We start from the raw sequence: 26,143 nt of genomic DNA, 5'->3' as shown, positions 1-26,143 counted from the left end.
AAGGAAGGGAAGAAAGAAGGAAGGAAAAAAGGAGGTGGTAGAAGAGGAGGAGAGGGGAAACAAAAGAAAAAAGAAAAGAAGAAAGGAGGGGAGAGAAAGAGAGAGCAAAAAGACCCACCAATTGATTGGTCATAAGTTCCTGGATTTCAGTTCAGTGCTTGGACTTTTAACCCCAGAACTTAGTTGCATTTCAGTAATTAAAGATCAAGCCATTTCTGCACTAGCTCCTTTCTTCAGTGCTGAAATCCTGTCCTCCCTCATTCCTAAACATAATACACACCAGTGTGTGGCGGAGGGTGTTAGCTTACCAGAGCGCCATTATCCCCCGAACCTCTGCCAAACAGGCCACTTTATACGGGTGTTCTTACTGGAGCAGCCAGCTTATTTGGGTCCAGAGGTAAGAGCACAAAAACAGACATCAGCAGTTCAGGAGGGACTTCCTGTACCCACTTAGGAGCTGTGCCCTGTCACTGCCAACACCAGCAACAAGAACTGCTGCGACTGAAAGCTGCGGCCTGAAATGGGGCCAGCTTTGGAAATCAGTGCTGAGCTCCTTCCTGTAACAACAGATCGCTATGTCTCCTGGAGTGGACTGTATTGTTTTACCTGCTCCCTTGGCGCTAGAAATGTGTGCTTCCCCACCAAAAAAACTTTTAAGAACAATTATGAGAATTAATATTAAACTTTTGTTTCAAAGGAGCCAGGCAATTAGAAGAGATCAGTTCTTCCAAATATGTTACAAGACCCATTATAAATAGGGTAGGAACATGAGTGTACCATGGGGACAATTTAATCTCTCTCTCTCCCTGGCCAAGCCACCACTAGAGTCATTCATTTTCTGTTATTGTCTTTCTCAGTTGTTTGTGTCTCTGGCTTTATGAAACCCTATGTGAAGACTGCTTGTTCACACTATTTAGTTGGCATTTGTAGTTCTCCTTTACAGTCCCAATGCACCTTTTACACCTAAGTAATATTTGTTTCTGTGTTGAGAGGGAAAAACCCAGGAGGCACATGAAGAACACAAGTCCTGAGTCTGTCGCTAGCCTAAAGACACGTGTTTGGTATATCTGATTCTGTGTCTAGCTGGAAAAGCAGGCAAGGAGAGCCATTTCTGGGCTTTCTGGCCAACAAAACAAGGGATTATGCCAGAGATTGGCTGGGATGCTGGTTTTTTGGTCACCTTGTAAAGGAATAACCAAAAACCACATTTGAACAAGATTCAGCACACATTCAGAACTTCAAAAACAAAAAAACTAGGGGCTGGGGATTTAGCTCAATGGTACAGCACCTGCCTGGCAAGCTCCAGGTCGTGAGTTGGATTCCTGGTACCTGAAAAAAAAACAAAAAACAAAAACAAAAACAAAAAGCTTACTCAGGTTAGACGTGCCCAAATGCTGCAACAATCTCAACAAAACTTGGCTAGTAAACTGCTGTTCTATGGGACCAAAGGCCTCTGGAGAAAGTTCCTAATTCTTTGTTTGTTTGTTTGTTTTTCCAGTACCGGGAATTGAACTCATGACCTTGCGCTTGCCAGGCAGGTGCTGTGCCGCTGAGCTAAATCCCCAGCCCTGAAAGTTCCTAATTCTTGTAAAGAAAATATGAATAAACTTCTCACTTTCCTGAAAATATAAGAACTCACAAAACCTCCAGGCACTGTTACTAGGCCCTTGCAATCTTCTCCCCCAGGTAACAAACATAAAATCAACATCTTCATCTTTACTGTTGCCTTGACCGCTCTGATTGTTCCTAGGAGGTAAGGAGTTATTTGTCAATGAGCAGTGACCCAAAAAGATTTGAGAAATGCCACCTCAGGAAATCATAAATGTTGTTTTTTAAGAGGTTTCTGATAAAGGGATGAGTCAAAGAGATGAATAGGGCCCACATTGGGTGAGATGAGGAAGCATAATGCTTCTCTCTTCTCACAGGTTTATCGTCTTGCTCAGATCTTGTGCAAGACTTCCTGAGCCACCATCCCGGGTTTAATGGTACCCAGCTGTTGTTCCATACCTGTGTCTTGCCCCCGGTGCTCTCCTGGACAGCTGTGCGGGAAAGGGCAGTGGTGGCCACAAAACAAGAGAAGAATCCAGAAAAGATGTTGCTGATCCCAAAGGCAATGAATTCCTAGGGGAGAGACTGGGTGACCATAATGCTCCAAATAGAATCTTTGCAAGTCTCTCACCAGTGTTTAAAGAAGCAGGTTAAAGAAAACTTCCAAACTCTCCCTGCCTGATAGTCCAACTTAATTTTTACTATAAAAAGTACCTGGGGATCTTATAAAACGTCAGGAGTTTGGGCTTCATAGAACCTAAGAGAGACCTCACTGCTGTCAGTTGTTTTTAAGGTTGACAAGAAACAATATCTCAAGATCCTTTGTTAAAATGTTTTTTTTTTCCCATGGAGATTCCTCAAAAAACTAAAATCCCATTGGACCTGACTATTCCCCCTTCTAGGTACCTTCCCAAAAGAGTTAAAGACATCATATTACAGTGATACATGCATACCCATGTTAATAGCAACACATTTCATAATAGCTAAACCTTGAAAGTGGCCTATATGTCCGTGAATAGATGAATAAATAAAGAAAATGTGGCATTTATACACAAACTCAGCCCTACTCTGCCATAAAGAAAGATAAGTGTGAGTCATTTGCATCTTACAGACCATAAGGTGAAGTGAAATAAATCAGGCACATGAGCTTCAATATCACACGGTTTCACCTATATGAGAAACCTGAAGTATAAATAATTTAAAGAGCAAAAATAAAAGATAGATAATAGAAAATAGGGAGATCGATCTTTGGCAAATGGGAAGGGGACCTAGAAATAAAGAGGTGAGGGGAATGAGAAATAAAAAGAGTTAAGATGTGTTATATATATGTAAAAAAAAAAATGCTTTTTCACTGCCTGGTGAGTGGTATATCTGCAGGTCTCACATGAAACATTTTTCTGTGGTTCAGTATTTGCTATGAAGTACATTACAACTAGCTAAGCTTTTACACTGTGTGATTTTTTGTTTTTGTTTTTGTTTTTGGTTTTTCTCCGGTACCGGGAACCGAACTCACGACCTTGCGCTTGCCAGGCAGGTGCTTTTGCCATTGAGCTAAATCCCCAGCCCCTTACACTGTGTGATTGCTAGTCCTTTGGCTGTGGTCATTGCTGTGCTGTTCTCACAATCATACAGTAACAGACTTGCAGATTTCCAAGCAGTGTAAAAGTGCCTCACCTGCCAATGTATCATATGCCTACAAAAATTACTCATATAAATAAATTGCAGTTAACTGTCTAAGTATAAAGTGGTGACAGCTACTATTAATATCTGTTGCACTGTTTTGTCATATTACAGCTGTCATTTAAAAAATTACCATGAGATGCTGAGTTACCTGAACAATTCCTATTCTGACCTAATATGTTAACTTTGAATACTGTTTATACCCTGACTGAATTAGCTGTACTTAAAACTCGGATTATTTCAATTTATTTCTTAAGAAGCAAAGTGACAGTGTGAATATTTCAAAATAATTTCTAATTAGCAAGCACAAGAAGAAAACCAACTAAGGACTGGTAGAACAAACCAAACTTTTCTTTAGGTGACACCCCAAATTTTTCCCATTTATTTATTTATTTTTTCATGTTTTCATCCCTATAAACCAGTTCAGCAGATGGATGACCATACCTGGTTCCCATCAATGGTGTAATCATGTTTGGTGGCATACACTTTCCCCACAGACACTGCAATAGCATAAGCCACCACAGCAATGGAAAACGATGCGGTCAGCATCTCGGAAAACTTAGTCACAGGTGGAAGTACAGGAGGCAAAAACCTAGTGAGTTTTTAAATGAAAAATACTGTGAGTTTTTAAATGAAAAATACTGTGAAGAATCAAATACTGATTTGATTCTTCTTTCCCCACATCACCAAATGCTATATCCCCTCAGCCTCGTGTGAGACATAAACGAACATGATTCAAGAGAACGAAAAGTATGTCAGGGCCCTGAATGATAGCATCTGCTCTGATGCTTTTTCATTAGAAGTTAGTGATATCTCTGATGTGAATAAATCTATTGTTACTGATTCTTTAAAGCCGTACAACTCCATCCATGCCACTTCACACACTAGGGTGGCTCCTTACAGAGTTTCATTCTAATGTGAACTTAAAAGATAACGTAGCCATTGTATGAGGTTTACTTTGTATAAAAGCATGTCCATTCTGTTAAAGACACAGAGACCACATAATAATGCTAAAAGAGCTCAGTGGAAAGTTGTCAAGAGCCATGACATGTAAAATCTTCTTGAGGCTAAAAGAGATTACATTTGTTGCATTAGCAGAGTGCTCCACACTGACTAAAATATCCTGATGATTGTACGGTCAAATAATTATTGTTTGACAAAACCAAAGCTTCTCTGAAAACTATCAAAGAAATAAGTCAGGCACACACCTGTAATCCCAGCACCTGGAAGGCTGAAGCAGAAGGATCACCATGAGTTCGGGGCCTGCCTGAACTACATCGTGGGTTCAAGGCCAGCCTGAACTGCATAGTGACACCTGTCTCAGACAAACCAACAAACAAGAAGAGCCTTTAAAAAGCATCCAAGAAAAACCTCTGATTGTGTTGATACCCATCTGCCCTACATCCTTCTCTGTATCACATTTTCAAAATACAACTGCAAAGCCCATGACTTAAAAGCAGTGGCAGGAAACACAGCAACAAAGAGGATATCTGGCATTGCAAGCAGAGGACCCATTACCAGTGTGCTAAGGAATGAGGCAGGAGAAAGTACAGGGACTAAAATTTAGAGGACAGAACAGTCTTCTTGTTATGGGTTAAAACAGATGTGTGCAGGCTGGGGATATAGCTCAGCAGAAGTACTGAGTTCGATTCCCTGTACCCGCCCCCCCCAAAAAAAAAAACCAGATGCATGCACATGAACACAAAAAAACATGATAACAGAAGAGTGAAACAGAAGCCAGTGCTGAGTGAAGACTTGACACATTAAGAACTGCAGGATAAGGATCAGTTGCATAAGGAGAAGGGCAGGTTGTGACTGGCTCTATTAGAGGCTACTACTGGTGAGAGAATGAGGGCTCCCCGGGTGAGTGAATACTAGTGCCCAGTAGAATAGAAAGAGACTGCGCATTTTTCCAGGGAGGAAGTAGAAAGAAGAACATGGAGTAACAGTTTTTGGCTGTCCAGAGGAACACTGTTACTGGGGACTAGGCAATCCTAACATACAGTCCTGATCTTGAAAAGGATGAAAGGAAGCTTCTAACAGCAGCCTGACTGTAGGAGCAAAGTAGGTTGGATCAAAAGGTGCAATATCACTGCCTCTCTTTGTTCCTCTTCCTCTCAAGGTATTGCCTTGCTGTCTTGCAATCTGTCCACACCACCCTTTCCTTCTCAGGTCTGCTAATATCATTAGAGTTGTTTCTGTGCCACCAAGTGAGATCAGATAACAAAGGCCTTTTTTGTGGCTTGTTTATAATGACACAGGCTTTTACCCCTTCAACAAATATTTTCTGGGAGCCTCACTATGAGGTAGATACTAGGCTAGGGGGACAGAGCTGAGCAATACAAAACAGGTCCCAGCTCTTGTGGAGGAGCTTATGGTGCTCAAGGTCAGGCAGGTTAAGCAGCTGATTGAGGTGACCAAGTGATCTGTCAGAGGATTCAACATCATTAAACCTGAAAGTGAGAGGTTAGAGACCCATACTTAGGAGGAGAGGGCTAGGCCAGTCAATTTAGGGCAGCAGAAGTGAGTTCCCCAAAATAATGAATAGAATGTGGATTCATGGCTAAGTGCTGCGGGCCACCTATAACTCCATCTGTATTAAGAAGCCTAACAAAAGGGATCTCTGAAATATATTTTTATGTAATTGTTTATAACTACTCAATTGTTATGGTAAAAACATTCAAGTAGTCATATTGTATCTTTTATCTTTAAATTCCTCCCAGATTTATAATTTACGACCACAAGGTTGATACTGTAATGTGGAGTTTTTCAAATTGACTTGATCAGAAGAATTACTTAAAGTGCTTTTGAAAATAACCCCCAGGCCCGTCCCCTGGAAAGCATGACTGAATAGATGTGGGGTGGGATCTGGAAACTGTTTTAAAACAGGTCTCAAAATTCTTGCAAAAAAATAAGCTTGGGAAACGGTAGTATGTAACTTAAGAACCATGCAGCCAGTTATCATTTTTCAAATGTTTTGGAACTGATACTAGAATTGTAAGGTTGATCAAATGGAAGATAGTTGGTGTCCTATGTGATGAGCACTAGGAATGAAGTGCCTGAGGAATTTCTATTAAGAACATGAAAACCCAAAGACCAGTACCAGCCCCTCTGCTGGTATGAGGGAGGGAAATCTAGTACACTGGTTAACAGCAAGTCTCACCATAAATGAAATCAGTTAATCTTACAAGTGAACTTCCTTTTTAACCCCGTATGATGACATTATAATGTAAGGCACTTCGCCCATTCTGCACACTTTATGAGGGCTCTTCCTGCCAGTTCACAAGCTTGAATTGATGTTTTGGCTGCTGAATTACCTCTGTCCTATTGGAGAACTCCCCTCGGGTCACACAGCTAGACTGACAGAGATGGGACCTTGGTTTTTTGTCATCCAAAAACTACTAAGTATATAAAAACCTCAAATTGGAGATAACGCAAATGCACATAGGTACAAAAGACATAATTATTATCTTATCTAAAAGATGAAGAATTTAGGCCAGCTGCCTCTGCTTTCTTAAGCAGATTGTTCACAGTGCAAAAAGAGTTACTAATCACAGCAGCATATGTTATATTATAATTATCCATTTGAGTTTAAATTAGTAGTCTGGTGTTAAATGTACACGTCCTGCCACATTTTGAGAAAATGAAGGAAACAGAGCTCATAGGAGCTGCTTTTAAACAAATGGCTTGAACTTTCTCTGCACATATACTCTTTGTATGATGCTTTGCACAAATGGGCATTTAAGATCACGTGCAAATGAGACTACTGGTGAAGTGAAGCTTATAATAAAAGATTTCATTAAGTAGAAAGGACTGGCTTAATATATCAGTATTACTTAAAAGGAACGACATACTCACCCGCTTGGGATGGATTTAACAATACCAGCATTATACTTTTTTTCCAAGTTGGCTCCATATGAAATGGCAGTGGCAATTATTGTCTGAATAAAATAAAGAATATGTAAAACAAACTCCACTGGGGTTTTTTGGTGTTTTGTTTTATAGTGTTGGGGATTAAACTAGGGCCTCATGCATGCTAGGCAAGCACTCTACAGTGGAGCTACACTCCCCAACCCAAACTCCACCGCTTTTAATAATTCCTGCTTGTCAACCTTATTAATGCTGAATTGTCCAACTATGTACTTTACTTACCACAATTACTTCTATAGGAATAGGGATTGGGATTTTGTGTTTAAATCGATCATTTAATTCCTTAACTGCCATACAGATGATGATGGTAAGTAATCCAGCAATGAAATCTGCAAGATTGGTATTACCAATGTTTTGGAAAATCTCAATCAGGGTCTGTAAAGAAAAAATAATTTTACATACTTCCTGTTGTACAGACCTGAGCACACAAAGTCAATTCTTCCATGAATCCTTCCATATGAAAAATCATATCCACATCAAACAACATGTAAGAGTTTAATGTCAAATCATAAAAATGTGTTGGTTAATGCAGAGACTATTAAGCATTTGTAGTCCCTGCACTGTATAATATGTATACAAAGCCACTACTGATGGTTTACATGGAGAGATAAAACTATGGCTGATTTGCTTTTCTGTATTTTTATAACAAAAATGAAGAGCTTTTCAAAGAAAGAAGGCATAATATGTTGTCTTGTACTTGCATAAAAGCTTTAAAAGCTTATATCTTTTTTCATTTTCTTATGGAGTGGGGTGTGGTACCAGGAATAGAATTCAGGACCTTGTACTTACCAGACAGGCACTACACCATTGAGCTATATCATTAGCTAGAAATTAATATCTTAAAATGGCTTTCATAGATGCTATTAAAATGGCCTTTCAGGGGCTGGGGATTTACCTCAGCGGCACAGCGCCTGCCTGGCAAGTGCAAGGTCATGAGTTCAATTCTCAGTACAGGAAAAAAACAAAAAACAAAACAAAACAAAAAAATGGCCTTTCACCATTTCGGTAGGGTGTTGTTGAAACTAAAACCTGACAAACCGAAAGGTTTTCATTGTTTTTTTGGGCTGGATTAGCCACCATCTTAACTAATGTTCTTCCCTGTATCTGAATGATACATGTAAGATAAGAACTCATCAAATATTTCATATGTAGATAATATAGATAGAAGGGCACTGATCCATTCTTTGTGGCAAAGAAAAACTATTAAATTGACAACTAGGCCAAATACAAATCTTTAAATTAATTTGGACTAACATAATAACTAAAAGTAATTCTTTCCAAGTGGGCAAAGAAGCCAGCTCAAGAGGAGCTGGTTTTGTTTTGTAAATATGATATTTCCAGGAACAAAGGGTGTTCATCAAAGACACTGGCAAGGGGGAAATCCTAGGGAAGAACACTAATCGTTGATATAGTACAGTTTTAACCTCTGTCCTGTAAAGTCACAACTGAAGAAGGTGGACTGCAGGTCTTTGAGATAAGTGATCTCCTAGTGAAGATTGCTTTTCTTAAAAAGCATAAAGGAATGAAGCATCTTACAGTTTATAATATGTATCAAATTTATTTTTAACAATAAGTAAAATCCTTAACATAATTATAGTGACAATCTGGTAACAACTGTATAATGAGCATTAAATAATCTAGAAGTCATTTCTTGGCAACCTTAATTCTCTGAACATATTCAGAAGTAAGCAAATGGGGGGATACTGTGCAAGCACAATGAATCCCCCCAAGTGCTTGAACATTTCATTTGTAGGGAGCCTCTTGCACTTTCACTCAAAGTGTAGTTTTTCTCTTACTTTATACCCAATACTAACAAGTTAACTTTGTCTGTTTTCCAGTCACTGACAGCTGTTAGATGCAGATACACTGACAGGAACAAGAGAAAAAAGGTGATGGCCAGGTGTAAAAGAAAATGAGAAAACTGCCACAAGAAGACACAATAGGGGGCTGGAGATTTAGCTCAGCAGCACAGCACCTGCCTGGTAAGGTCGTGAGTTCGATTCCTGGTACCGGGAAAAAAAAAAAGAAAAAAAAAGACACAATAGCAGAATTTAGGTCATCTAACACTTGAGCACACAATCCTACTACCTACCTCAGAGGCTGAAGGTTGCCATTGCTTTGGGTCCCTTTATGTAATCAATTTTTCTAAGGAGGACCCTCATTTATTTATGAGCTACATATAATATTTTGATTAATTAAAGGGTTACTTTCTGGCTCGATATGGAAAAAAAACTATCAAAAACTTTAAAAAGACATTAGGGGTAATTCCAATCATAAAAAAATTTCACTTTACATAAATCACTACACGATTCCCATTTAATCCATGAGAGTCCCTTAGACTTTTGAATTAAAAGCTGCAAAAATACCAGTTTATGCTACACAGTTGCATTAAGCAATGCATATGGGTATATGTGTCAGTTATCTATATACAGAATAATCACGGGGTTTCTTATGAAAGTTCTATGTAGAAGGTTTAATGTATGTAGAAATAAAACAATTATATAAACTGAAATATGTAGTACTCAAAGATAAGACTCTAAGAATACAATAAACAGTAACTCCAACTTAATTTACTATCAAAATAGTAAAATATGAATAACATGATTCTGTATTACAGTTTAGTATTTTAAACATAGTTCCATTCATGATAATGAGGTTTTCAAGTAATGAATAATACTTTATTGTATTTTCTATTATGTTGGGAGAATTTCACCATCATTTTTTTTTTTTTTCACCATCATTTTATTTAGATAACTGTTCTTTTTTTTCTCTAGTATTTTATTATAGCCATTTTCAAGCATACAGCAAAGTTTAAAGAATTGTGCAATAAACTTCACTATACCATTATCTGAACTCAAATATTTACCTTTTACTGTAGTTGCTTTATCATATATCTATGTCTTAGGTAATTATTTCTGTCCAGTGTTACCTAGGTATATGATGCCATAAAGAAAAAATTGTGCCCAGTATTGTACAAAGTGTGATCAAAACATATGGTAAATGTTTAAATTAAAAATGTTTACAATAATGACATATCGCCACTAACTCCCCTCAAAATACCCCCTCCCTCACTTTAAACATACTTATCCCATCATTCTTGGGGCTTTCTGAAGCAGTTCTGCAAGTCCTTTTTCATGAATATCTTTAGGAGACATGACCGAAAATACAGTGAATGCTGCTGCTGAGTCCATCCAACCTAGGGGCAGCCTCATGAACACACTGTGGTGTGTCCTCACCCACCTCATTCACTGGATCTGGCACCATGTGACTTCTGGCTCTTCCCCAAAGTCAAAATGACCATGAAAGGTAAAAGTTTTAAATCAGTTCTGGACATCGAGGCAGCCACAGTAACACAACTAGTGACACTTGTAAAAGAAGACTTCCAGAATGCTTTAGAAAGTGGCAAGAATGATGGGATAGTGTTCAACATGAGTGGCAATATTTTGCCCGGGATTAATGCCAACATGCCCTTTACTGTAATTTTTTTAAAATTTAAACATTCATTGGATATTTCAAGCATACCTCATATACGAGGAAATTTACTGGTTAGCTTTTGGAGCTGAATTTATTTTAGTTTATCTTGTCTCCACAAAGATAACAAACAAATATATATTATATATATATATATCTCACCTCTTAATGTGGTATTTTCTTAAACTGGTGTAAATTTAACATATCAAACTAAGTTCAGAGCTATAAGGCTGACCAAGCTAAGCTTCAAAATGCTCACTTTTGGGCAGAACTTTTTAGTGCAGTCTTTTTGCTCCTTTGGGGAAGAAATGGAGCAGGCTGCATCAGTTTAGAAGCCAAGAAAATAGGGCCCCCTTTGTCTATTGAGACAAACCACTGAAGTGAACTGCAGGAAAACAATCTCTCTTAAGAGAATTGTGGCATTTGTTTAAATAATTGAGTACTACATGGTAGCATCCAGAGTATTACAGTACTAATTTTAAGTTGCTGCCAATATGCTGTCATTCTTTCTTCTGTATATTAAACCCAGCATCTCTGGCATTTGTTTATTTGTCAGATTTTTGTTTGTTTGTTTGTTTGTTTGTTTGTTTTGGTACTGGGAATCAAACGCAAGACTTTGAGCTTGCCAGGCAAGCGCTTGTGCCACTGAGCTATATCCCCAGCCCCTCTGGCATTTGTGAATTAAAGTTTTCTTTCTTTCATGCTTAATACTGTAGTTTCTCCTGCAATACTTTGTATTCATTACTTCCATTCATCTGTACCTCTTTGGAGGAATGGGTTAGGACGAACCAAAGTACAGCCATAAAACAAAAATAATGTTCTAAGTTATAAACGATGTTGTAATAAATTAACTACATTCCAGACAAAATAGTTTACAATCTTTCTTGGAGGAGTTCACCACTGATCTCATTTATTGAAGGATTCTTTCATTAATGATCATAACAGTAATGCCATACACAAAACTCTTTCCGGGATCAACTGGCCCTTCCAACCCTTATGCAATCATTTATAGAACAGCCCATTCTTTCTTTTCAGAACAGGAAATTTATATTTACTACCACTCAGAGATAATTGAAATACCTTTATAGAACTTGGCTGGCTTGTGAGGAATTCCTTCCAAAATTCTAGGAGAGTAGGTTCATCATGAAAACAAATGTACCACTCTTGCAGTACAAGTTATTGATAGTGACGGAAGCTTGGGGTGGAGACAGTAGGCATGGGAACCTGTACTTTCTGCCCAATTTTTCCATGAGCCTAAAACCTCTCTAAGAAAATTAAGTGCACTAAAAAAGCTGATGGCACAGGGTAGATGGAGACCTGAAGAATAGTATTCAACAGGAAATAAATCACATAATGATTGGTTTAGAAAGCACTCGATCTGGTGGTTCTTGGTCTCTTCTGTGCCTGTCAAATCTGAATCATTTGCAGCACATTTCTTCTTAAACACAGTCTGAGCAGACCAGAAGAACTATTTTCCCTGTTCTGCGGAGGTCCAGCAATAGCTAGTGTCCCAGACAAGTATTGGTCCAGACCTCCTATGATCTGAGTAGCTGCAGGCCTAGCAATGTTTGCACAAGGAGGAGAGCACACTTAGGAATGTGATGAGGGGGTTGAACAGGGAGAAAACAGTGCTGGCACATGAGTAGCTCTTCAATAAGTATTTATTAACTAGGTGAACTGAGTGAATAAAAATGAAAGAATAAATGGACAGTTCATGGAGAAGGTATGAATGCAAGTAAAAGCAAGATGTGTCAGGGGCTACAAAACTGACTACTCCTGTCAGCATAAGGAAGTCTGAAGCTCTCGAAAAGAACTGAGGAGTTGGTAAGAGAGAAAAGCAATAATGACTGAAATAATGTTGAATCAAAAAATGCCTGTGTAATGTGTTCTGGGTCTCTGGGAAGTAAATAGGAAGCTCATGAGAGCTACACGCATGGTAATAAAAATAATAGCAGTAAACCGAGTTCTTACCATGTGCCATCAATTGTGCTTAGTGATTGACATAAGTTTTCTCTTTTTAGTCCTCACAACTCCAAAAAGTAGCTGCAATTACTAATCCTATTTTATAGCTGAGGACACAAGGGCTTAGGGATACTTGCTGCAACATGCCCAAGGTCACAAGGTAGTAGGTGGTGGAACCAAGACTAAATCAAATCTGTTGAAGTCAAAAATCAGTCCATATCTTAATCGCTATGTTACTCTCCTCATCTATTTCCATTGCTTCCAGCAGTACCTGGCCTGTAGTAGGCACACAGCGATTTTTATTGAATGGATGGAGTAATGTGGACTTATGCCACCATGAAGAAACAGCAAATTTCTGACAGTTGCACTCTTTGCTATGTATGCATGGCCTTCCATTGTTTTAGAAGCTAATAGGTGAGTAATTAAAGGGCTCAAGCTCCATTCTTAATGTTGGTGTATTGTATGTTTGTTTTTGAGACAGGGTCTCACTATGTAGTTCAAACTGGCCTTGAACTTACTATGGAGCCCAGGCTGGCTTTGAACTCAAAGTGATCCTTCTGCCTCATCCTCCTGAGTGCTGGGTTTGCAGTTGTGTGCTACCATGCCCAGCGAGTGTCTTATTCTTTTAAGCATCATTCCCCCTAAGCTAAAGCGACATCATGTTACTATTATCACCATTTTTCAGGAGTCAGTAACACACTTCATCTAGGACATATTTAGATCCAAGAACTCCTTTGAATCGAATTAGTGTGTTCTATGGCCTTCTTTTGCATCTCTTCTGCATGTTGAATCATCTCTGAATCTAATGTTCCTCATCATTTATAATTGCAGAGATGTGTACATTATACATTTTATGGACCCTTTTAATTAGAAAGGGCTTGAGAAATACATGCCCAAGTATTTCTTTTTATAAACAAAAAAGAAAGAAAAGAAGGCCTAAAATAATAACTTCAGAATAATAACTTTTTTAGTACTTGCTATGTGCCAGCCCCTGGACAAACAGTTCTCATCTGTTCTTGTTTAACAATCCAGTGATTGTTGAAGTAGTTGCTATTAGCAACCCTATTCTGCAGAGCGGGAAACTGAGGCATGGTGATTTGCTCCAACAGCTAGGATATAGTACAATCAGAATTTCAATCCAGGTCCACCGAACTCTAAAGCTGAAATTCCAGCCACTACCCTACACAGTGTATCCAAGGTCATTTAGCTGATCAGAGACAAAGCCAAGACTAAGGTCATGTCTGTTGCATCCTAGACCTACCTTTACTCCATTACATCACTTTGTTTTTATTCATTTTTTAAGTGCAGTAACATTTCTGAAACCACTTTGACCAGCTGAGGACAATGATTTGCAAAATCTGCCTTCTTCCATGTTACTCCTGATTCTACTGCTTCTTTCAGAGAAAAATGTTTTCACTGGCTCCCAAAGTGTGCCTGGGGAACATAGACTCACCAGGCACAAGCTTAAGAGAGAAAGAACACCGCCCCAGCTCTGGAATAAGAAGCAACACTTACATAGATAATGGAGAGGACTCCATTGTAGTTTTTGGTAGAAACGTTGAGGACGATCTTTAGCTGTGACACCAGCACTTGGAAGGCAGCAGCTGTTGTGAATCCACCAACCAGAGGATCTGCCAAGTACCTTACTATGAATCCAATCTGCAGACTTCCAAACACAAGCTAGGATAAGGAGGAGGGGAAAAAAACTAAATTTTTGCATGAGAGAAAAGCTAACTCTGGTTATGTTGATGAATTAAGCTTAATACCAGTTAAAGCACTAACGACTGGTTTGCAGCACAAAAATACTTGAAAAATCTGTATTTCTTCATATTCTGCTTCTTCTCTCCTTTCCACCACTTTAAAATTCAAAAGCAAAAATAATGTCGCTTATTTCTGTGACTTCCCTGCTTTCATCCTCAATTGAATCATTCATGTTCATCTGTCTTTTTTCTCCTTTCTCTCTCTGACTTCTTTGATAAGTGAACCTAGATGTGTGAGATCTTGCAGACTCTTTTTAGTATCTTTTTTTTTTGGTACTAGGAATCGAACTCAGGACCTTGCACCTACCAGGCAGAAGCTCGTGCTACTGAACTACATCCCTGACCCTCTTTTTAGTATCTGATCTAAAATAATCTAAGTTAGAAAATAATTGGAGTTCAGGAAATTAACTTGTTTTGCATTTATGTAAACTTCCAAGTCCATGTGTTTTTTTTTTCAAGTCCATGTGTTTTAAATTAATTATTTCAAATAAAAATCACACCTATCTATATTTTAGTGTAAGTCTATTACCTGTATAATTCCAACCAAAAGAGTAAGAGTGCTTGCAATTAATACTCTTTCTGCATCTCTGGCCTCGGTGTTTATGATGGTATCTACCATGGTTGTATTCGGTGCACTTCCGTTACTGCTGGGAGTGACAAAGTGTTCATCAGGCGCCATGCTTAGAACAACAGATCCCACCATTAAACTGACCACAGGGAAAGGTCCTGAGGAAAAAAATCAGTGCATCAATTATTTCTACTTTCTGTGTGACTCCCATGTGCAAGAGGGGTGGAAGTAGGGGTGGGAGTTGTCTTCAGAGGTTTCCTGGCAGAGACAGCATGTACGTTTTTATTCCATATAATCTCATTCATTCCCTGGAGCACCTAATATCCTGTTCTCTGCGTCTAAGTACCTTCATGGGTCCAAGTTAACAAAGGGAGTGCGCAATTTCTCTTTGTTTCTTCGAAAGGAAAATGATTATTTCATGTCAAAGGCCAATCTGTAAGATCTATGCTTTTGAAAGTTCTAATGTCTTCCAGCAACTGCTCTGTCTGCTACTGATGTTTCTACTGCTGCCGCGGCTGCGGATGCCGCCGCCGTTGCTGCTGCTGCTGCTGCTGCTGATCCTACTATACTTTGACCATGGAAGGGTTTATGGTTAGGAAGACTTAGTCCTACTAACCTGAAATGTCTCAATGTGGAGAACACCAAAGAGAAAAATCAGCTACTATTTTTCTCGCCTAGTCAGGAATTTGATATTGATTGCTCTCCAAGATTAAGAAGTTCTTTCTTTCAATAGCCCCTTTCTGATTTCCTACAAGCAAGGCTGAGAGCTAGATACTGGAAGAGATAAAGTGAGGCAGGGGGACACGACTAAGGATAGAGTGGATGATTGTATTTGTTTTAAGGTCATCCAGATAGACATGTGTAGTTGATAAATGGATGTAGAAACAAAATTACCTCTGATACAAATGTCAAATTGGCACAAAATAGCATTAAAATATTCATTCACTAGCACCTTTAGCAAAAGAGGACTTAAAATTTAGGAATGGTAGGAAAACCGAGCTTTTGAGCCATGCCAAGAGGCTACACTTGGTTTCTAAATGGTTTTGGCAAGATTTTGCCAGTCTTCAAATATGAGTGATTAAGTATATACCCTTAGCTAGGCACAGTGACACATAGGTATAAATCCCAGTTACTTTTGAGGGGGCAGGAGTACAAATTCAAGGCCAGCCTGAACAACTTAGCAAGACTTTGTCTAAAAATAAAAATAAAAAGGGTTGAGGATGCAGCTCAGTGGTAGAGCACACATGGGTTTGATCTCTAGTGACACACATGAGTGCATGCACACACACACACACACACACACACACAAAGATCTACTCAGTGAACTAATGACTATGTATTTGATGAACATAATCCAGTAAATGCTAAATTAATCTAGTAAAATGGTGCATCAAAAGACCTTGTGAAGATTTTTTTCTGTCACTTTCTATTTTGGAAAAGAACACTTTCTAATATGGAATCAAGTTTATTAGGTTTTTAAAAATCACTTATGCTAAAATCTGAAGGTAAGCTTTATTTTGTAGTCTTTCAGGTTTGTTCTCTTCATTAAAGCAAAGACCTATACAAAGCTAACTACTGTCACTAAATAGGAAAAGTAGACAAAGCTGCAGCCTGATTTGCCTGGAAAACATCAATAAAGCAATGGAGGCATGCTATACATAATGTAGCCAAACACTTTCAACATGAGCAAATAGAATAGTAAAATATGCTTATAATTACCAACTGAGATGTGCCTTGATGTTCCAAAGATAAAATATGTCAGGATAGGAAAAAAGGCAGAGTAGAGACCATATTGAACAGGAACTGCAGCTAATAGAGCATATGCCATTCCTGAAAGTACATAAAAAATGATTAGGATCACAAACAAAAGCTTTGTTTTATTTATACTGCGCAAAGAAAAACCTTCTCAGTCCATTCTTACATCTGGGGGACTGAGCAGCTTCATTGAAGATAACAGTATGTAATGTAGCAACCATCATTAATTCTTATCATTTTTTTTTTTTTTTTTTTTTTTTTTTTTTTTTTTTTTTTTTTTTTTTTTTGTCTTTTTGAGACAGGGTCTTGCTATGCAGTTCAGGCTGGCCTTGAGCTCACTTTGTAGCCCAGGCTGGTCTTGAACTTGCAACAATCCTCCTGCCTCAGCCTCCCGAGTGCTGGAATTACAGGCGTGCACCCGGCTTTTTAGTTTTGTTGGTTTTGGTTTTGTCTTCATTGTTGTTTTGTTAGTTTTTTTTTTTTCTTTAAAAGAAAAAAAAAGAAAAAACTTCTCTTGAATACTCTTGGTTTGTGGATTCCACATATCAGTTTGAATTGATTGATTTCCTTATCTTACATATAGATGGTAGCTATGCTAGTGTGAAGACTACAACTAAGTCAATTGGGATATAGATTGCGTGGCTGTCTGTTGCCTACATTGATCAGTAAACTAGTCGTCAACTGATTACATCAGCGATTAAAACAATCAAGCCAGTAGTTGATTAGAAACTTAGTCAATTCAGTCCAAAAGCTCAGACCAGATTTGTACATGCAGAGTTTGGTCTGAATGCAGTGTTCTTTTGTGTTCTGAGACTCTAAGTCATTTTTGCACTTGCTCTTTCACCTTTCCTGTTGAGGAAGAGAAGCTAGTACACAGCAAGAAAAAATATGACAAATGTACTTAGCAGCAGGCAAGATAACTCTCTGCCCTGGTGGAAACCAGTTCTGCCAGTGGGCTACCCTGGCATCCTCTGGGCCCCGAATGTCAGGTTCAAAGCAATCAGCATTTTGGTCTACTCATACATAGGTGCTGGGAGGGGATAATGACATTTTTTTTGCTTTGGTTAAATACTTAGGTGGTCAACACGTCTTAGCCCATCTTACTTCCTCACACTTCATTCTCAGTGAGAGAAAATCAAGCCTTTTAACACTTGTGTCATTAATAAAGGACTATATTTAAAACAATCTTTAACAATGGTAACCCAATGACTTGGCCTACAGGCATTCAAAATTATTTCTTGAATGAATATCCTCAAATAAGGAAGTAGTTGGCTAAATTATATGTCATACCTTGTAACTCTATGCTGCTGATTTTTCTTGGTTTATGTAATTCTGTGAAATGCAATTAATGTGACAGTAACATGGACAGAGGTGAAGTAAAATCTTTTAAAGTAAAACTATAAAGATTAAAACGTAATCAGTATTCATGTTCCCATTTTTCTAAACGTGTGTGCCGTACACATTTAAAAATTTGGGAAGATTTTTAACATAATATGAAGTAATTCAGATGCCCAAAAAGACAATGAATAATAGAGTGAACACCCATGTACCCACAATCCAGCTTAAGAACTTATCATCAGTGCAGTTGAAATTCTCTGTATTCTTTCTCCTTTCTCCTCTCTTCCCTCCCTCTGCCTCCACAATCCTGAATTTATTCCCAGACACTTTGTATTCTCTTATATAGATCTGCATCTATGTATATAGTAGGATATTTACTAAAATATGAATGGATTATATGGTAAAATCAGAGGAGATTTCTAGTTTGTAGAGAAGGTATTTTTCTCATGTTCCTTATATGTGTTTCCTAGTTTTTACAATGAACATTCATTCATTCAAAAATCTATTGATTTTGCACCAACCATGTGTCAGGTACTGTTAAAGTCTCTTCCCCGATAGAATTTGCATTCTAGATAATATGCAGCATAGGTCCAATTGTTTTAATATTCAAATTACAGCAAGGAATTGCAATAATCAGTAGTCCCAGAAACATGGGATAGAACAAAATGCTGATTCCACAAAGGGAAAACAAGAAAAGAAGGAGCAGCGAATAAAAGCACAGCCTGTTTCCTACGGACACTTTTCAAGTCCTTCCCAAACTCCCATTTCCCACAACAGGGCCCTGCAGTCCTTCACGTGCCTGGAAGATGGAGACGTTTTCAGATTTCATGTGGACTATTTAGCGACAACTGCTATTTACATGTGTTATAATAATCTTTATTATAAAGGAACTTGATATGACTATTTTGAAATCACAGCTTGTAAAGAAACGCAAACCACTGACTTAAATTGTGGCTTCTCAGTGTTGGTGTCCGTCAGGTTTAGGATAGGCCATGCACTGATAAAGCAGGTGCTACCAGACGTCTGAAAACATCCACCAGGCCAAGCCTCACCGAGCGAGGACACAGCGAGAAGATGGGCCCTCACCAGAACCTACGTCTTCGGGACTTCTTATCCTCAAGAACTATGAGAAATAAATTTCTACTGTGTATTACATAAATAAGTAAATACATGTCAGAGTTAGTAGATGACTGGCTTCACATTATCTGTGAGTAAAGAGGGAACTAGAAGGGTTACATGGACCTTTTGTTGCCCTAATAGGCATTTTTTATAACAAAAATTTTTAAAAGACCCCATTTTCCTTAGAAACTCTGGCTTCCTGGAAACCTGAGCCTGTCATCTCCAGTGAGTTTGTGATTAGGTCACGGAGCTCATCAGCCCTGAAAATGCACCATGAAGTCTATGGAATTTCACAAATACTGTCTTGATTCTGGCCCTCTCCCAGTCTGTCTCTGTCTCTCTCTGTCTCTGTCTCACTCTTTCCTTTTTTCCCTGCCTCTCTTCCTCCTTGCTTCATTCCTTCCTTCCTTTTCTGTGGCCAAACTCAAACTCCAACCTGGCAGAGCACAAACATCCACCTTTCCATGACGGCCTCCAAGGAGCTGAACAAACTGGACCGGAGGCACTAGCCTCGGACTTACAGGTCTGCTGTAACATTGGTGATCTCGAGGCTCATGCAGGTCCTCAGTACTGCCTGGTGAGCCTGTCAGATTTCCCCAGGGGGTGTGCTTCTCTTCTCTCTCACACAGCTATTCAGACCTCCCCTTATCTCCTCAAACTGCCCATCCTCTTCTCTACCAACTCCAAGTCAAGAGGCAGTTCTTAAACTTCACTGAAAACAGAATCCATGAGATGTGTTCCCAGGTGGCTTTTTATCAAAAGCCCAAGCCTCTTTTTTTTTTTTTTTTTTTTTTTTTTGGTTGTTTTGGTTTTTCTCCGGTACCGGGAACTGAACTCACGACCTTGCGCTTGCCAGGCAGGCGCTTTGCCGCTGAGCTAAATTCCCAGCCCCAAAAGCCCAAGCCTCTGCATCTACACCATTTGAGCTGTCCGTCTTCCCCTGAAAACGGAGGGAATCTCTTTCTTGTCCCTCCTCTCCCGCCCCCCCCCCGTACCGGGAATTGAACTCACAACATCACACTTGCCAGGCAGGCGCTGCGCCGCTGAGCTAAATCCCCAGCCCCTTCTCTTTCTTGTCTTTAAGGAGTAATCCTTCCACTTCTGTCCTGGAACCCCTCCGAGCCTGACTCTTTTCTTGATTTTGCTTCTAGAAGTTTCTCTCCTCTGCCTCTTGGACCACAACTCTCTTTCTGCTAAGTCATTCCTACCAGTTCACAACATGCTCAAGCAGCTCCAGTTAAAAGAAAAAGAAATCCTCCATCAGTCCACCTTCATCCTTTATCCTTCCAAGTCACAGCAAGTCACAGCAAAGTTTCTTAATTATAGTCTATGTTCCTTTACATTGTCTACCCTCTGTTTTTCTTGTGCACTGCTCTCCTTGCTTCATTTCCCTCATTTCTCTCATTGTTCTTTTTCTCCAACTTCCTGAGCCCAATTTCTGAGGCTCCTCATTTCTCTGCTCAAGTGCACCAGCCTTCTTGCCTTCCCCATCTGCCCCTCCTGCCTAGCATCCCATTCCCTTAAACATCACCTCAACACTGGGCCCTGCCTGCTCTGCTTGACCTTCTCAAGAGTAGTGGCTCCAACGTCTCCGCTTGGGAGTTCCACTTAAATGTCTCACATACACCTTAAACCTCACACGTCCAAAGGGAAACCCCAATTTTCCATCCCAAATCCCTTTGGCAGCCGGTCTTGGCCTCTGTAGTACATGACGTCATCTTCTACCCAGTTGCACAAGCCAGCAACCTTAGAGTTGTCTGTGATTTTCATTCGCAGCATCAGAATCTATTGGTGATTCTCCCTGCAAAATATACTGCAAATCCTGCAGATCTCTGCATGTCCTGCCTGATCTGCTCCACACTGTCCTCAGGGCTGGGTTTCAGGTGAGGGAGGGAGACGCCTAGAGGCTCCCACAGAGGGAGTGCCTCCTTTACTTCACCTGAACAAACCAGCCTTGCCTAACCTTATCTCTTCCTTACCTGCCCTCCCCCTGTGCTCCACACCCACCAGAATTCTTCCTGCTCCTCCCTGGAAAGTGCTATGCACTTCTTGTCCCCAGGGCCGCTGCACCTTTACCTGGCCCACTCTTCTTTCTGCTCATTACATGACTGTCTCATCACTCTGTCTAAATTTCACCTCCTCAGCACAGCCTTCCTTGACTCTTGTATCTAAACGGACCTTCTCCCCAAATTAATCCCCACAATGGTATATTTAACCTACTGCCATGAATATCACAATCTACAACCATTTTTCTATGTACATACTTATTTAATTCCTACCTCTACCACTAGAAATGAGCTACATGAGCTCAATACTATACCTGTCCCAGGTAGTAAGTCTCTAAATCACCATGGCTAAATACCTAGCACACAAAATTATCTATAAATATTTATGACACAAACAAATGATAAACAAATGTATGAGTGAGCTGGATTAACCTCCCAGAAATTCACCATTCAAAGATAACTATAGAAGGGCTGGGGATTTAGCTTAGCGGCAAAGCACCTGCCTGGCAAGTGCAAGGTCGTGAGTTCGGTTCCCGGTACCAGAGAAAAACCCAAAAAAAAAACCAAAAAAAAAAAAACAAAGATAACTGTAGAGATAGTATGGAACAACATAATAGCTGTAAAGTAAGGAACTACATACAATGTAGAGATTAAGATCGTAGGAATTAGACTCTAGGTTCAAATCCCAGCCTGACCACTTATGAGCTTCATGACTTAGGCAAGATTTAATAGATTTCCAATCTATTGAAAGAGAATACTAGAACTTACCTTACAGGGATGATGTGAAGATTAAAGGAAATGCCTGGCCAAAACCCTTTGCATAGCATCGGATACACGCTAAGCAAAATTAATCCTAATCTACTTGTCTATGAAAAGCTGGGAGACAGAGCTGGAAATACAATTTTCCACATATACCTTCAGTTCTCTTTGCTAAATATTCGTGGAGCTATTGACTGTATGCCAATCTCTATGCTAGGTTACCAAACGTGAACCAGGAACATGCAGAGAGCGTAGCTGTGTTCTGCGCCTTCAGGATTGAGAACATGCACCATCCTATGGGCCACAGAACAGCCTTGTTCTCTGTGGGAAGCCACCTGGCCTGCTCTGAGCTCACCAGCCAGATTTCAGCTCACCACATTGCTCAACATTTATTACTAACTCCTGAGATAGTCTGCTTTCAAGTCATCTTCTGCACACATCCACACCCTCGCTGCCTCGCATCACTTGGGAAACTCAGACTTAACCTTCAGGGAAGCAGCTTTGACAGCTCAACAACCTTCCCAGTCCCCAAAGACTGGGCTGAGCACAACTCACTGCCACTCCTTTCGCAGGCGTCCTTTGTGGGCATCTATTTCTCCACCAGACCATGAGGCTTTTGACAGTAGGTGATGCATTGTAATTCTGCCAGTATACCTAGTATCTGGCACATACTAGGTACTCCATAAAATTGCAGTAAATAAGTAAGACTTCTATTTCCATAGAAGAAAGTTTGGGCAATAGGGGAGCGGGTTTCAGTGCAGAATCAAGAGAGTGAGGATGAGGGACAGAAGAGAATGGCCATCCTGCTACACACCAGCTATGTAACAGATTTCTAAAATGCTCACAGAAATATTATGGAATAAATCCAGTTTCCAAACAAACCCATGTTGGGATATTTTCTTAGAAGATTAAAGTAAGAGGATGAATAAGAGAGGAGGCAAAAAAAAAAATACTAATATATAGTCTAGCTATTTTTTCCACTTTCTCTTAAACAAATTTCACATTGCAGGTCAAAATCAATGTGTAAAATGTGAATAATTTAATAACCTGAAATAATCATTTGTATGTGTATGTTTGTGTGTGTGTGTGTGTGTGTGTGTGTGTGTGTGTGTATACCAAGAATTGAACTCAGGACCTTGCATTTGCCAGGCAGCTACTACGTTGCTGAGCTATATCCCCAGCCCCTGAAATAATCATTTTTTAAAAATATAAGCTGAATAGCCATGCATAGTGACACACCTTAGAGGCCAGTTACTTGGGAGACTGAAGCAGGTGAGTCACAAGTTCAAGGCCAGCCTGGGCAACTTTGTGAGACTCTGCCTGAAGATAAAATTTTAAAAAGGCTTGAGATGTAGCTCTGTGGCAGAGTGTTTGCTTAGCATGCATGAGGCCCTGGGTTCAGTTCAACCCCCAGAATTGAAAAAAATAAAATAAAATAAAAGCAAAACAGAATAGAAAATCAGAATGCATGATTTGTAGTAAGGATAACTTTAGCTACGAGCACACAGATCATGATGAAGCATGTATTTCTTACTGTGCATCATGGCCAATCAATTCAGGATGCCACTGCTTGGTATATGCCTCTAGGCTGGAGCCACACAGTTAGAGAAGCAGCAGCATTTCCCAGCAAGAGAACTCCACAGAAGAGGAGAAAAGAAATGTACTCCTCCACCAAGGGGCTCCAGTGGGAAGATGAAAGTTGTGAAGGGTGAGCAGGCACTGGAACAGAGCCATGGTAGCAGGAGGAGGCACTAGGAACTGCTGCAGGAGACTGTAACTCTCAATCACCTGAGCCGGTCCACCAAACCCTTACCTTGCAGGGTACCCACTAGCCCGGTACTAACTCCGGAAATGATGTCACTGAGCAGCCAGTCCTTGATTCGGTACTTGGGGAGCCAGTCCAGCACCGGCAGGAGACTCTTCACCACACCAAAGGCTCGCTTTCTTGAACAACTATCAAAAGATGAGAATAGTGGGTACCAACCTAATTGTAGTCATAACCCATTGTAGATCACAAAGCTATGAACTGAACTCTGCTGATGTTTATAATTATTTAGAACAAGGATAAGAATGTCATGGAAAATACTAATGCTTTTGCAAAGAATTGTATCTATCCTTTTAAATGCATTGTACTAGGAAACACAGGATTAAGTGTCCCCGCCCCTCGCCTACCTTTTTAATCCTCAGAGAAAATATCCCTACACAAGAACTCATTTTCTGGTCCAGCCAGAGAATGATCAATGTGGAGTCTCTATGTGGAGATTAATTTACAGACTTCTAACCCGGGCACCACCTTATTCTTCTTAAAGAAAAATAAACACAGTGTATATTTTGGCAATACAAGCTTGGAGGAGCCAGTGTTGACAAAAATCTTAACACGATGAATGTATACCTTGTGCTTTGCTACTTAGCAATTTTAAATTCAACAACCAAAGATAAAAGAAAAATATCAACAATAGGTGGACATTATTTAACTTATGCCATTTATGAGACATTTAGAAATTTTAATGATGATTCACTTTTTGATATTAAGGAATTGTTTTTAGGAGGATAGAAGAATGTGGTTGTATTTTTAAAAGAGTCCTTACACATAAAGGCATACACAGCCCTTATCTAGGAGCTTTGCGTTTGTGTATCCAACCAACCACAGGTCATAAATAATCAGGAAAATGTGTCCATACTGAACATGTACAAATTTGTTTCTTGTCCTTATTTCCTAGACAATATAACAATTATTTACACAGCACTTACACTGTATTTATTAGGTACTACAAGTAATGTAAAGATGGCTTAAACTGTACAGGAGGAAGCCAGGTGTGGAGGTACAAAAATGTAATGCCAGAACTCTGAGAGGCTGAGGCAGGAGGACTGCAAATTCAAGACCCATCTGGGCAATTTAGCAATCTAGTGAGACCTTGTCTCAAAGCAATGAATGAATGGGCTGGAGATATACCCGGATGTGAAAGCTTTGGGTTCAATCCCTTGTACTACTAACTAACTAAGTAAGTAAATAAATAAATAAGCCAATACAGGAGGATATGCACATATTAAATGCAAATTCTAAGCCATTTTATAAAAGCGACTTGAACTTCCTGGGCTTGGGTACCTGCGGGGGTCCTAGAACCGGTCCCTTTTGGATATGAGGAGAGGACAGTAACGGACAAAAAGATGCACAAGCGATTTGCTTCAAAATAATACTGAAGGCGGCAGGTGGGTGGCGACAGGTGAAAGGCGATTAACTGAGTTGATTACTGTTGAACTGCCTGAGGAGTAAAAACTTGAGGGAGTGTTCTTTATACTACTCTGTTTTGTATGCTTTAAATGTTGGGAATTAACAGGTTTAAAAAAAAAACAAAGAACATCCGGCAACTGGCTGACTGTCCTCTAAGTTCCCTGTGTTGCCGTACCTGTTCTGGGCGGCACTTTGGGCTTAGAGACGCGGTGGTCCTTCCTAGGGGGTCTCGTCGCCTGGGGCGCAGCACCTGGAGCACACCGGCTCCGGGCTTGCTCTGAATGGATCTCCAGCTGGTTGGCTCCAGAGTTTCATGGACTCCCGGCCAAGGGGTGGGTTTAGTCATCATTTTCTCTCCTTCCCTGAACTGGGGGTTGAACCCAAGGCCTTCGCACGGAGCTACATCTCCAGTAGTTCTTAAGTTTTGAGACAAGGCATCCTAAATTGCTAAATTGCTCAGACTGGGCTCGAACGTGCGCCCCTCTTGCCTCTTGTCCCAGGGCGCTAGGATTACAGGCATCACCGCAGCGGGCTCTGTCATCCTTCAGAGGAGCCCTTTTCTCGCTCCTGGCCCCAGCCTGGCCTTTGGAAGACGGCAACAGACAGCCACTGCGCTCCGGGCTTCAGCCAGCAGAGGAAACAGAGCCGGGGCTCCGGAGCCCGCTCTCCCCCACGGCTCGCTGTCCGGGACCGGAGTGGCCGTGCGTCCCGACCGGAGACCGGAGGGCCTCGCCCGGCCCCGGCGGGTCTCGGCCGCGCGGCTCGGCGCCCCCTCTCGCCCCGGCCCGCGCTACCTGCAGCTCCGGGCCAGGCTGTCCCGCAGCGTTTTGCGCTCCCGCAGGCGCCGCTCGTGCCGCTGCTGGAAGAGGAGCTCGTTGTACACCGGCCGCGACACCGCGTAGCTGTGCTCGGGGAGCGGCGCCTCCGACCCCGCGCCGGCTGCTGCCATGACCTGCGAGGAGCGAGGGGAGGGCGACGCCGGGGCCGTGAGCACCTGCGCGCCCCCTGCGGCGGC

General features: G+C 40.5%; 1 protein-coding gene across 2 annotated transcripts in view; it reads right to left on the bottom strand.

Moving 5' to 3' along the window:
* Nucleotides 1-26,143, bottom strand: part of Slc26a4 (solute carrier family 26 (anion exchanger), member 4) — a 49,081-nt gene that overhangs the window by 21,966 nt on the left and 972 nt on the right. For both annotated transcript variants that reach the window (XM_005377285.2, XM_005377286.2), the window contains exons 2-10: nucleotides 25,923-26,080; nucleotides 23,710-23,849; nucleotides 16,639-16,749; nucleotides 14,881-15,077; nucleotides 14,107-14,271; nucleotides 7,381-7,533; nucleotides 7,087-7,169; nucleotides 3,673-3,820; nucleotides 2,008-2,121 (exon numbers count right to left, since the gene is read on the bottom strand). In XM_005377285.2, coding sequence (XP_005377342.1) covers nucleotides 2,008-2,121; nucleotides 3,673-3,820; nucleotides 7,087-7,169; nucleotides 7,381-7,533; nucleotides 14,107-14,271; nucleotides 14,881-15,077; nucleotides 16,639-16,749; nucleotides 23,710-23,849; nucleotides 25,923-26,077 — 1,266 coding nt within the window. In that variant the 5' untranslated portion in view covers nucleotides 26,078-26,080. The remainder of the gene's footprint in view (nucleotides 1-2,007; nucleotides 2,122-3,672; nucleotides 3,821-7,086; nucleotides 7,170-7,380; nucleotides 7,534-14,106; nucleotides 14,272-14,880; nucleotides 15,078-16,638; nucleotides 16,750-23,709; nucleotides 23,850-25,922; nucleotides 26,081-26,143) is intronic.

The sequence above is a fragment of the Chinchilla lanigera genome, unplaced genomic scaffold (genome assembly GCF_000276665.1).
Source record: "Chinchilla lanigera isolate Chin_1 unplaced genomic scaffold, ChiLan1.0 scaffold00009, whole genome shotgun sequence".
NCBI lineage: Eukaryota > Metazoa > Chordata > Mammalia > Rodentia > Chinchillidae > Chinchilla > Chinchilla lanigera.
This window is presented reverse-complemented; position numbering and strand designations above follow the sequence as displayed.